This window comes from Lepidochelys olivacea, assembly GCF_965140295.1.
Source record: "Lepidochelys olivacea isolate rLepOli2 genome assembly, chromosome: 6".
Classification (NCBI taxonomy): domain Eukaryota; kingdom Metazoa; phylum Chordata; order Testudines; family Cheloniidae; genus Lepidochelys; species Lepidochelys olivacea.
Genome location: NC_140416.1, coordinates 65,398,076 through 65,411,465, shown reverse-complemented (window position 1 = coordinate 65,411,465; position 13,390 = coordinate 65,398,076). Strand labels below are relative to the sequence as shown.

The 13,390-nt window shown below is 42.3% G+C and overlaps 1 protein-coding gene across 1 annotated transcript in view; it reads left to right on the top strand.

The window, feature by feature from the left end:
• Positions 1–13,390, top strand: part of STARD9 (StAR related lipid transfer domain containing 9) — a 199,718-nt gene that overhangs the window by 87,474 nt on the left and 98,854 nt on the right. The window contains exon 8 of the mRNA XM_084631449.1: positions 3,620–3,689. Coding sequence (XP_084487575.1) covers positions 3,620–3,689 — 70 coding nt within the window. The remainder of the gene's footprint in view (positions 1–3,619; positions 3,690–13,390) is intronic.

Here is a 13,390-nt window from a genome sequence, read left to right as displayed (position 1 = left end):
GTTTAGGGGTAACAGAAACATTTTAGTGTTGGGGAGGGGCTTCCTCATATACTGCAGGTGTCACTTAGATAGTTTGTTTCAGTAGTCTCTAGTGTATAGAAGTCAATACTTGGATGAAGAACAGACAAGGAAGGGAACCAAAGAGAAAATCCTTTAGGGTTGCCTAGTTACTTTCATATTAGAGGTAATGCATTTTCCATTTGCTAGTCCAGTCAGGAAATCCCAGCACTAAGTATTTTGAATAGATTCCAGACTATCATTTATATATATATATATATATATTAAGGGCTGCACGTTTCTAGCATTTAAAATGCTGAAACTGTTTCAGTGCTTCAGATTGGAATGGTTTCAAAATTCTCTCTTACAGATGGTTGCACTGTTAAGGAATCAGCCTCTTTTAAATCAGGAAATGATGCAATCTATATTGTTACTCTGAGACAGATTTCTGAGGCAGATACTGTCTTAGTTTGAGAGAGATTTCTAGTCCAGACAGAGTTTTTTGTCATCTTTCTGTGATTCTTGAAAACAGACTTTCTTTTTCCAAGTAGCAGAAAGAGCACTTCATGGCATTCCTTCTCCAACAACATTAATAATTTTTCTTTTGCCTTTTTATAATAAACCTTTGTGTGCTGTGATCAACTAATTTCTATACTGGAGGCAATAGTGTCCACAATAACATAAATGTAATGGGTAAGAACTGTGGAAATTTTATAATAAATATAACTGTGCCTTCCCATCACATAGCTAGTTTTTTATTCACAAGATTACAAACCCTTGAAAGTGAGTTAGAGAAACAATATAAGGCACTTTTCCGTATTCTGTAGATTTGCAGATGCTGGTGCTGTTTGAACAGTAATTGGCTATTGTTTTTCAGACAGGAAAATGTCATTACATCTTTTGGAGTTAACATATAGCTAATACAATGTCAAACAGTAGAATAAATGCTTTGCTTTGTAAACCATCTTGTAATTTTGCATGTTTTTAGTCCATTGATGAGATTACTTTAGTTGTGGGTGAATGTGATGCTGGTGTGAGAATTTGTTTTCTTTGGGTCAGGTATTAAATGGCTACAACAAATCTTTGGGCCAAATTCTGACCTCATTCAGAGTCTATTTATCTATTAGTATCTGAGGATAGACTCTGTCCCACTATCAAGGTGGGTAGAAAGCTGGCTAGATTGTCGGGCTCAACGGGTAGTGATCAATGGCTCCATATCTAGTTGGCAGCCGGTATCAAGTGGAGTACCCCAAGGGTCGGTCCTGGGGCCAGTTTTGTTCAATATCTTCATAAATGATCTGGAGGATGGTGTGGATTGCACTCTCAGCAAATTTGCGGATGATACTAAACTGGGAGGAGTGGTAGATACGCTGGAGGGGAGGGATAGGATACAGAAAGACCTAGACAAATTGGAGGATTGGGCCAAAAGAAATCTGATGAGGTTCAATAAGGATAAGTGCAGGGTCCTGCACTTGGGACGGAAGAACCCAATGCACAGCTACAGACTAGGGACCGAATGGCTAGGCAGCAGTTCTGCGGAAAAGGACCTAGGGGTGACAGTGGACGAGAAGCTGGATATGAGTCAGCAGTGTGCCCTTGTTGCCAAGAAGGCCAATGGCATTTTGGGATGTATAAGTAGGGGAATAGAGAGCAGATCGAGGGACGTGATCGTTCCCCTCTATTCGACATTGGTGAGGCCTCATCTGGAGTACTGTGTCCAGTTTTGGGCCCCACACTTCAAGAAGGATGTGGATAAATTGGAGAGAGTCCAGCGAAGGGCAACAAAAATGATTAGGGGACTGGAACACATGAGTTATGAGGAGAGGCTGAGGGAGCTGGGATTGTTTAGCCTGCAGAAGAGAAGAATGAGGGGGGATTTGATAGCTGCTTTCAACTACCTGAAAGGGGGTTCCAAAGAGGATTGCTCTAGACTGTTCTCAATGGTAGCAGATGACAGAACGAGGAGTAATGGTCTCAAGTTGCAGTGGGGGAGGTTTAGATTGGATATTAGGAAAAACTTTTTCACTAAGAGGGTGGTGAAACACTGGAATGCGTTACCTAGGGAGGTGGTAGAATCTCCTTCCTTAGAGGTTTTTAAGGTCAGGCTTGACAAAGCCCTGGCTGGGATGATTTAACTGGGAATTGGTCCTGCTTTGAGCAGGGGGTTGGACTAGATGACCTTCTGGGGTCCCTTCCAACCCTGATATTCTATGATTCTATGATCTCTAAAATAGCCATTTGAGTCTTGCTTAGCTTTTAAATTATTGACTAGGGTAAGCAATTGATCTTGACTTGATAGGAAAATCATTTTAATTAGAAAAATTAGACCTTTTAGAAGGGGGTCTCTTTAGAAGGTGTGGCATTAGGTGTTGATTCCTATCACTGAAAGTCTGTTTCCTGTAGATAAGATGTTCCAATAGAACTATATATTTGTTTTTCATGGTGCCAACGGGTGTGTATATGTAAATTTGCTAGCTCATTTAAAATAGTCTTAAGAAATGATATTCTTACCATAAATTATTTTATGGTAACAAAGTATACCATTTCCTCCCCTCCCCCTTATACACACTTCTATGGCACATATTAAAAAGAAAATATGTTTCCTGGATTGTTGTACTGATGAAATACAACAAAAAATATGAGGCGCACTTCACTCTACCTCATGATAAACAATTTGGGAAAAGATTATTTTTATAGCGCCTTGTACGGTGAGGCCTAGGATTCCCATGATTCTACAGCTGCCAAAAATAAGACAGTGCAAACATGTGAGATCAGTTTCATCCGAGGAGTAAGTCTATTGAAGCCAACTTCGTGTGTCTGCTACAATTTACATTGTATAAGATGCTAAATAAAGTTACACCATAGCAGCATACTGCCCTCTAGTGGGTTTCATTCCTGGCTGATGGACTTCCCTCACCCCCATTTTTGGTTTTCTCAGGGCAGCTACATTAATGCTTGATTCTTTCTGGGATCATAATCAGGATGCACTTTGGTGTGGAGTAGGACACAGAATTTTGTCCAGGGGCTAGTTTACAGATAAATGTCACAGGTTCACAGTATGGTATTTAGCTAATGAAGTGTGCACCAAAGACTCCAGACAAGAGGACTTTCTCATTCTCTGATTCATTTGGACTGAACCTTATACTTTACATCTGCAGAAGCAATGGCTGTAGGATTGTCTACACACACAAAAATTATCACTTCAACTGAGTGTGTAGTTAAAGTGATTAAAAAAAATCAACCTCATGTGGATGCAGTTACATTCATATAAAATGTTTATGCCACTCTAACTTATTCCTATATGGGAAGAGGAATAAACTAGACTGGTAGAAGACATTTTTATACCAATATAACTGCATCCACACTAGGGGTTGTACCGGTATAACTATTTTGGTTTCAAAACAAAACAAACCCCACAGCTAATCAAAATAGTTATACTGATACAAAAATTGTGTGTAGACGAGGTCTAAATCTCAGACAGAATTTTTGTACTCCCCAGTTATGGTAGTGACCCTATTGCATAGTTGAATCAAGAGACTTAGAGTGAAACAATATTTCCAGAGTAAAACCTGTTTAACAGTCTCTCTCTGTCTCTGTCTCTCACTTTTTAAACCTCTGACAGGATTGTCTCAGCATTTAGTTACCGACTACAAACAAGTCATAGAACTTCTGGAAGAAGGAATAGCCAACAGGTATTTCTGTTTTTTTTTTTTTACTCAAAACCATTTTTCTGTATCTCCTGTTTCATCCCAGTTTTGATGACACAACTACTGATTTTTCTGACAATGTTACACGCTTGCCATTTAACTTTAAACAGAAATGAAGAATGATTGATCTATGCGATGACATCAGGTTTCCAAATTACTCTCTGAAAAAATACTATATATCATCACGTAGCTCTTAAATAGTTGTTACAAGGGCTCATTAAAAGATTATTTGCATAGATATTATGACAAAACTGGTTGTATGCTGACTTACACATAATATAATTTTTATACAGGATAAAAAGTGAACTATAGGGAGAGGTTTTGCTCTAACCAAGTAAATCTGTATGTTCCACGTACTCCATTCTTCAAATGGTATAGTTTTCAATTCAGTTTCAGTGTAGTTTAGTTTGTGACTACTGAAATCACAACACATTTGTGCTTTACTACAAACTGTTTGATGTATGTTTATCATGTGATTCAGGCTGACCACAGGGTAGAACTATTGTAAAAACAGGCCAGAAGCCATTTGTACCATCCTTTCCTATGGAAAAGATCTAATAAAAATAGCAGAAATTTAAAATTATGTTGGGTTAATTTCTTTAATATAAAGGGACACATTTTCAAGGGTCCTTAAACTAGCCTCTAAAATTACGATGCAGTGTTTGTACACCAATCAAGCAGCTACGTGTAATTACCTGACTTGGGAGCAAACACTGGAATTTTTGCATGCACAAAATATAGTCCTAGAAACATGTGCAAGCAAAACTGTAGGTGCAAGAATTGTCTGCAAAAATCCTAGGTGTATAAAAATGCACCCACAATTTCTGGCTGAAATGTTTCCATAATCTTAGGGTGAATTTCACCTCTGTGCAGAGACCACAGCCATAGGTGCCAGCTCTGTGGGTGCTCTGGGGCTGGAGCACCCACTGGGAAAAATTAGTGGGTGCTCTACACACACCAGCAGCCAAGCTCCCTGCCCCACTCCCCCGCCTCACCTCACCTATGCATTTCATAGTTACTAGCGAGGTTCTTCTGTATAGCATGCCAGACCCAGTCTCAAATGCGTAAAAGAAAAGTAAAATACCACAGCACACAAAAATACAGCTTCTCAACCCTGAAAAATAAAGTAAATAAACCAAAATGATGTCAGCAGGGCCACTGAAAGATAATAAAGCACATGCTACATGCCACAAGCAATAAAACATGAAAAACCACTATAACATCCACCCACAAAAATCCACACATGGGCTGTGAATAGCCTAGACTCTAGACAACTCAAACATCCTGTTATCAGCCAAAGATGCAGCTGAACCCATGCTAAACTGTGCTCCACACTGCACATGAAGCTGATAGCCATTGTCAGCAATGGGTAATTTTTCTATTAATGTCAAGCCCTAAGTGTGACCAAGAGAGGGATCTGGGAACTGACCGGTACCCTAAGCAAAGTCCTGCTCCTTTTGACATGGCTGACCAATAAAAAGAGTGGGAGGATACTATCAGTTGGACCCAGACAGAGTGGGAGGGTGTAGTTTTTCCCTCTTCAGTGTCCTGGCAGCTGGTAGCTAGCACCCAGCCTCACAGTGCAGTGGCTGAGAGGATTAGATTCAGCTTGGTGAAAAACTTGTGAGCTGGGCTGTGGGGCACCAACTTCCAGCTGCTGCTTTGCAATTTTTTACCTTACCACAGCTAAGTTTGATATTGTAGTTTAGTCATGAATTGTTGGACCCAAAGTCTGGACATGGGCCAACTGTGATAAAGAAAATAAGTAGATACACTGAACTGTATGGTATGTAGTCTGCCCATGGTGGAGGAGTGGGGAGTTCACTCACTTCAATTACACCTGTTGAATGAATTCCATTTTTCAATTCTATTACACTGTTCCCAACCTCCCTTGAATATGGTGAGCCAAATTCTTGGCCCTCGCTCCAGCCTCTTGCACTGCTCTGGTGGTGTAAAATGAGGTAGAAAGGTGCCCTAACAGGTCCTTTGTGACAGAGGATGTCATGAAGCTGGCATCAGCCAGCTGTTAGGGCAGCTTTCTGGCATGCTTGCTCTTCTGGGGATGTGCAGAGGAGCCAGAGTGAGGGCCAAGGCCCTGGCCCAGTATATTCCAGGCACATGGGGATGAAAAATATAATTTATTCCCTTCTTCTTCAAGTAATCATAGAACCATAGAAAACTAGGGTTGGAAGAGACCTCAGGAGGTCATCTAGTTCAACCCCCTGCTCAAAGCAGGACCAAACCCAACTAAATCATTCCAGCCAGGGCTTTGTGAAGTCAGGCCTTAAAAACCTCTAAGGATGGAGATTCCACCACCTCCCTAGGTAACCCATTCCAGTGCTTCACTACCCTCCTAGTAAAATAGTATTTCCTAATCTCCAACCTAGACTTCCCCCACTGCAACTTGAGACCATTGCTGCTTGTTCTGTCATCTGCTCCCACTGAGAACAGCCTACCTCCATCCTCTTTGGAACCCCCTATGTGTAGTTCATAGATTCATAGATATTTAGGTCAGAAGGGACCATTATGATCATCTAGTCTGACCTCCTGCACAACGCAGGCCTCAGAATTTCACCCACCACTCCTGCAAAAAACCTCACACCTATATCTGCACTATTGAAGTCCTCAAATTGTAGTTTAAAGTCCTCCAGCAAGTGACCCGTGCCCCATGCTACAGAGGAAGGTGAAAAACCTCCAGGGCCTCTTCCAATCTGCCCTGGAGGAAAATTCCTTCCCGACCCCAAATATGGCGATCAGCTAAACCCTGAGCATATAGGCAGGATTCATCAGCCAGATACTACAGAAAATTCTTTCCTGGGTAACTCGGATCCCACCCCATCTAATATCCCATCACAGGCCATTGGGTCTATTTACCGTGAATATTTAATTACCAAAACCATGTTATCCCATCATACCATCTCCTCCATAAACTTACCGAGTTTAATCTTAAAGCCAGATAGGTTTTTTGCCCCCACTGCTTCCCTTGGAAGGGTATTCCAAAACTTCACTCCTCTGATGGTTAGAAACCTTCATCTAATTTTCTAGCCTAAATTTCCTGGTGGCCAGTTTATATCCATTTGTTCTTGTGTCCACATTGGTACGGAGCTTAAATAATTCCTCTCCCTCTCCAGTATTTATCCCTCTGATATATTTATAGAGAGCAATCGTATCTCCCCTCAACCTTCTTTTAGTTCGGCTAAACAAGCCAAGCTCCTTGAGTCTCCTTTCATAAGACAAGTTTTCCATTCCTCGGATCATCCTAGTATCCCTTCCCTGTACCTGTTCCAGTTTGAATTCATCTTTCTTAAACATGGGAGACCAGAGCTGCACACAGTATTCCAGGTGAGGTCTCACCAGTGCCTTGTATAATGGGACTAAAACCTCCTTATCCCTACTGGAAATACCTCTCCTGATGCATCCCAAGCCCGCATTAGCTTTTTTCACGGCCATATCACATTGGCAGCTCATAGTCATTCTATGATCAACCAATACTCCAAGGTCCTTTTCTTCCTCCGTTACTTCTAATTGATGTGTCCCTAGCTTATAACTAAAATTCTTGTTATTAATCCCTAAATGCATGACCTTACACTTCTCACTATTAAATTTCATCCTATTAGTATTACTCCAGTTTACAAGGTCATCCAGATCCTCCTGTAGGATATCCCTGTCCTTCTCTAAATTGGCAATACCTCCCAGCTTTGTATCATCCGCAAATTTTATTAGCACATTCCTACTTTTTGTGCCAAGGTCAGTAATAAAAAGATTAAATAAGATTGGTCCCAAAACCGATCCTTGAGGAACTCCACTGGTAACCTCCCTCCAGCCTGACAGTTCACCTTTCAGTAGGAGCCATTGTAGTCTCCTCTTTAACCAATTCCTTATCCACCTTTCAATTTTCCTATTGATCCCCATCTTATCCAATTTAACTAATAATTCCCCATGTGGCACGGTATAAAACACCTTACTAAAATCTAGGTAAATTAGATCCGCTACGTTTCCTTTGTCTAAAAAATCTGTTACTTTCTCAAAGAAGGAGATCAGGTTGGTTTGGCACGATCTACCTTTTGTAAAACCATGTTGTATTTTGTCCCATTTACCATTGACTTCAATGTCCTTAACTACCTTCTCCTTCAAAATTTTTTCCAAGACCTTGCATACTACAGATGTCAAACTAACAGGCCTATAATTACCCGGATCACCTTTTTTCTCTTTCTTAAAAATAGGAACTATGTTAGCAATTCTCTAATCATATGGTACAACCCCTGAGTTTACAGATTCATTAAAAATTCTTGCTAATGGGCTTGCAATTTCATGTGCCAATTCTTTTTAATATTCTTGGATGAAGATTATCTGGGCCCCCTGATTTAGTCCCATTAAGCTATTTGAGTTTCGCTTCTACCTCAAATATGGTAATGTCTACCTCCATATCCTCATTCCCATTTGTCCTGCTACCATTATCCCTAAGATCCTCTTTAGTCTTATTAAAGACTGAGGCAAAGTATTTGTTTAGATATTGGGCCATGCCTAGATTATCCTTGACCTCCACTCCATCCTCAGTGTTTAGCGGTCCCACTTCTTTCTTTGTTTTCTTCTTATTTATATGACTATAGAACCTTTTACTATTGGTTTTAATTCCCTTTGCAAGGTCCAACTCTACTTCACTTTTAGCCTGTCTCACTTTATCCCTCCGTGTTCTGACCTCGATAAGGTAGCTTTCCTTGCTGATCCCTCCCTTCTTCCACTCGCTGTATGCTTTCTGCTTTTTCTTAATCACCTCTCTGAGATGCTTGCTCATCCAGCTTGGTCTACAACTGCTGCCTATGTATTTTTTCCCCTTTCTTGGGATGCAGGCTTCCGATAGCTTCTACAGCTTTGATTTAAAATAATCCCAGGCCTCCTCTACCTTTAGTTTAATGCCACCATCAAATCCCCACTCACTCTTCTCTTCTGCAGATTAAACAAGCCCAGTTCCCTCAGCCTCTCCTCATAAGTCATGTGCCCCAGCTCCCTAATCATTTTCATTGCCCTCTGCTGGACTCCTCCAATTTGTCCACATTCTTTCTATAGTAGGGGCCCCAAAACTGGACGCAGTACTCCAGATGTGGCCTCACCATTGCCGAATAGAGGGAAATAATCACTTCCCTCGATCTGATTGCAGTGCTCCTACAAATGCAGCCCAATATGCCGTTAGCCTTCTTGGCTACAAGGGCACACTGTTGACTTATATCCAGCTTCTCGTCCACTGTAATCCCCAGGTCCTTTATCTGCAGAACTGCTGCTTAGCCAGTCGGTCTTCAGCCTGTAGCAGTGCATGGAATTCTTCTGTCCTAAGTGAAGGACTCTGCACTTGTCCTTGTTGAACCTCATCAGATTTCTTTTGGCCTAATCCTTCAATTTGTCTAGGTCACTTTGGACCCTATCCCTACCCTCAAGCATCTCTACCTCTCTCCCCAGCTTAGTGTCATCCGCGAACTTGCTGAGGGTGGAATCCATCCCATCATCCAGATCATTAATGAAGATGGGGAACAAAACCAGCCCCAGGACCGACCCCTGGGGCACTCCACTTGATACTGGCTGCCAACTAGACATGAAGCCGTTGAGCCCAACAATCTAGCCAGCTTTCTGTCTACCTTATAGTCCATTCATCAAATCCATACTTTTTTAACGTGCTGGCAAGAATACTGTGGGAGACCATATCAAAAACTTTGCTAAAGTCAGGATATATCATGTCCACCGCTTTCCCCGTATCCTCATAGAAGGCAATCTGGTTGGTCAGGCATGACTTGCCCTTAGCGAATGCATGTTGACAGTTCCTGATCACCTTCCTCTCCTCCAAGTGCTTCAAAATGGATTCCTTGAGGACCAACTCCATGATTTTCTTAGGGACTGAGGTGAGGCTGACCAGTCTGTAGTTCTCCAGATTCTCCTTCTTCCCTTTTTTAAAGATGGGCACTATATTTGTCTTTTCCCAATCATCCAGGACCACCTCTGATCATCACAAGTTTTCAAAGATAATGGACAGCAGCTCTGCAATCAAATCAGCAAACTCCCTCCGCACCCTCAGATGCATTAGATCCAGACCCATGGACTTGTGCTGTGCATGTCCAGCTTTTCTAAGTAGTCCTTAACCTGTTCTTTCACCACTGAGGGCTGCTCACCTCCTCCCCATACTGTGCTGCCCAGTACAGCAGTCTGGGAGCTGACCTTGTCTGTAGAGACAGAGGCAAAAAAAGCATTGAGTACTTCAGCGTTTTCCACATCATATGTCACTAGGTTGCCTCCCCCATTCAGTAAGGGTTCCGCACTTTCCCTGACCACCACCTTGTTGCTAACATACCTGTAGAAACCCTTATTGTTACCCTTCACATCCCTTGCTAGCTGCAACTCCAGTTGTGCTTTGGCCTTCGTGATTACACCCCTGCATGCTCAAGCAATATTTTTATACTCTCCCATGTCATCTGTCCAAGTTTCCACTTCTTATAAGCTTCCTTTTTGTGTTTAAGCTCACCGAAGATTTCTCTGTTAAGCCAGCTGGTCACCTGCCATATTTGCTATTTTTTCTGCACACTGCGCACTCAATAAGGCTTCTTTAAAATTCAGCCAGCTCTCCTGAACTCCTTTCCCCCTCATATTAGCCTCCCACAGGATCCTGTCCATCAGTTTCCTGAGGGAGTCAAAGTCTGCTTTTCAGAAGTCCAGGGTCCGTATTCTGCTGCTCTCCTTTCTTCCTTTTGTCAGGATTCTGAACTCAACCATCTCATGGTTGCTGCTGCTCAGATTGCCACCCACTTCTACTTCCTCTTCCAATTCTTCCCTGGTTGAAGCAGCAGATCAAGAGGAGCAGGGCCCCTAGTTGGTTTCTCCAGCACTTGCACCAGGAAGTTGTCCCCAACAACTTCCTGGATTGTCTGTGCACTGCTATATTGCTCTCCCAGCAGATGTCAGGGTGATTGAAGTCCCCCATGAGAACCAGGGCTTGTGATCTGGAAACTTCTGTTAGTTGTCCAAAGAAAGCCTCATCTACCTCATTCTCCTGGTCTGGCGGTCTATAGCAGACACCAACTACAACATCACTCTTGTTGCTCTCGCCTCTAAACTTAACCCAAAGACTCTCAACAGGCTTTTCTCCAGTTTCATACTAGAGCTCTGAGCAATCATACTGCTCTTACATAAAGTGCTACTCCTCCACCTTTTCTCCCCTACCTGTCCTTCCTGAACAGTTTATACCCATCCATGACAGTGCTCCAGTCATGTGAGTTACCCCATCAAGTCTCTGTTGTTCCAATCACATCATAGTTCCTTGACTGTGCCAGGACTTCCAATTCTTCCTCCCAGGCTTCTTGCGTTCGCGAACAGGCACCTAAGTAATGGTCCTTATGCGTATCCCGTTGTGTGGTGTCCATGTGCCTGAGGCTGAGGGATTCTTGCTAGCAGCATGCGTTGGTCCATTCTCCTTCTCTCCTTCTTGTGCTCTGAACAGAGGGCATAAGGGACTGTGTGGACCAACCACTTCTCCTGTTTCTTTCTACAGCCTGTGGACTGAGACAGAACCTCTTCAGTGTCCACTGCATTAGCTAACTTCTTCAGTGTCTAACTGCAATTATCTGTAAATAGCTTTTGAGTAATAGTTTTTAGACAGTTTGCGTAGTTAAGTGTAGAGCTGGATCAGGCAGAACCACCAGTTCCGATTGAGTTATCATCTTTATCCACAGACAAGGTATTTGCACTGGCCTTATCACCACCTGATGACTACAGGCAATTTCAGAATCTACTGAGGAAGATCATTGACATGTTCCAGCTCTCCGTGGAGGCAATGCAGGACACCCCTCATCAACTACTGACATTCTCTAGAGCACTGATCCCAGTAAGGGGCCTTTTCCTATTAAGGAAGTCCTCTTAAATCTGGCCAAGACAGTCTGGCACACTCTGGCCATTTATGCCATACTCCAAGATGAAAGAGAGAGAAATATTTTGTGCCAGTTTTTAGCAGAAGTTTTATTTACACACCCCACTCCAAATTTGTTGTTCATACTAACTGTTGCTGAAAGAAGCAGACAACAGTACCCTGGATCTCCTCCCTCCAATAAGGAAGTTCAACACTTACACCTCTTCGGGAGAAAAATACTTACTTTGAGCTTACAGTTCCACATAGCAAACTACCAAGCCTTGAGGTCAAAATATGTTTGTTTTTTTTAAATTATAGTAAGTTTGTGGAGTTCACTAACAAACTCCTACAGGACATAGGCTGCAGCTCCAGGCATTCAGTGAAGAAGGTGAATTGCTAACCAGATTGTCCTTCCTGCGTTCAGTTGCTGTAACAGATACAGCCTCCTGGTCAATGGCAAATTCTGTAATCGTGTCAGGTGTCATGGCGCCAATCCTCTGGATTTCTCAACGAAGTCTGATCCACAGTGGAGGATCTACCTTTTGAGGGAAACAGTTTGTTTAGTGAAAAGGCAGATGAGTTGTTACATTCCTTAACACGATTCAAGGGCAACCCTCCTTTCCCTGGTTACCTACACTCCAGCTCCATGAAGGAAATACCACAAGTCTCAGTCCTACAAACAATGACCAGCCCCTCAACCCTTTTATCATCAAAAGGGTTACAGGCCACGCAGGAAGTGTCAGAGGATGCAATGTAGCAAACATAACATCCTTCCTTGTCCTCTTTCCACCCACAGCAGCTTCCTACTGGGAAAAACTTTTGACATGACCTTCAAGAGCATTAGTCCCTCTACCACATCTACTTGTTCAGGACTCCGGTATCAATTTGGTGGCCACCTACCTCATTTTTCCCAGGCCTAGTATCTTATAACAACAGACTGGTTACACTGTGTAGTTCTCTCCCTCCCCCTCAAACCCCCTCCTCCTGGACAGAGCATGCTGTACAGGGACTGGTGACCAAGCCAGTCCAAAACATGTAATGCAATGTAATGTGGAAATGCATATAAAAGAAGAAGTATTCTTTGTAACTTAGGATGTGTGGTGTGCCCTATACCCTGAGCCTGATCAACTCAAGTGTACTTTGATTGTATGCCTGTGAAGAAACCTCTGTGATGGGTTCATAGTCCAAATGAGTTCTTGCTCTCATAGGTACTGAGTGGGTAAGGTCTCAGAAACCACCCCAACATAGTGGTGCCATGATTCAGAGCCACCCATCTAAAGCAAGCAATGTATACACCACTTAGTGTGAGGGTCGCGACCTAGCATTAAGGGAAATGGCTCTGAAAGAGTTTAAAGGTTTTAATATTGAAAAAGCTCGTGTCACATTTGAGAAGTGGGTTAAATCTGAAGGTGGACCCGTTGGAATACTCAGAGAAGTATTAGGGTGAGGCTTGGGACCAGGGTAAAGAAGGAACTTTGGAGAATAATAAAGAAAGAGAAAGAAAGAAAAAGAAAAAACACTTGACAGAGCACAGCAAAGGTCTGTTAAATGCCATAAATAAATGCACATCAAAAGTCTGTTAAATGCAACTAAAATTTTTTTAAAATAGGAACCATTGGCCTCCGTGGAAAAAAGTAGTATCTAGTGGCGTTTTTTTACCCTAATGCAAAGAGAGCCTAAATCTAGGCAGCAGTTTCACAAGGATTATTTCTAGTATCTAAAACTTTACTAGTGAAATGTGCCACCTTGAGAGATAAATGCAAAAAGCATAAAAAGCAGTTATAAAAAACCCAAACAAAAT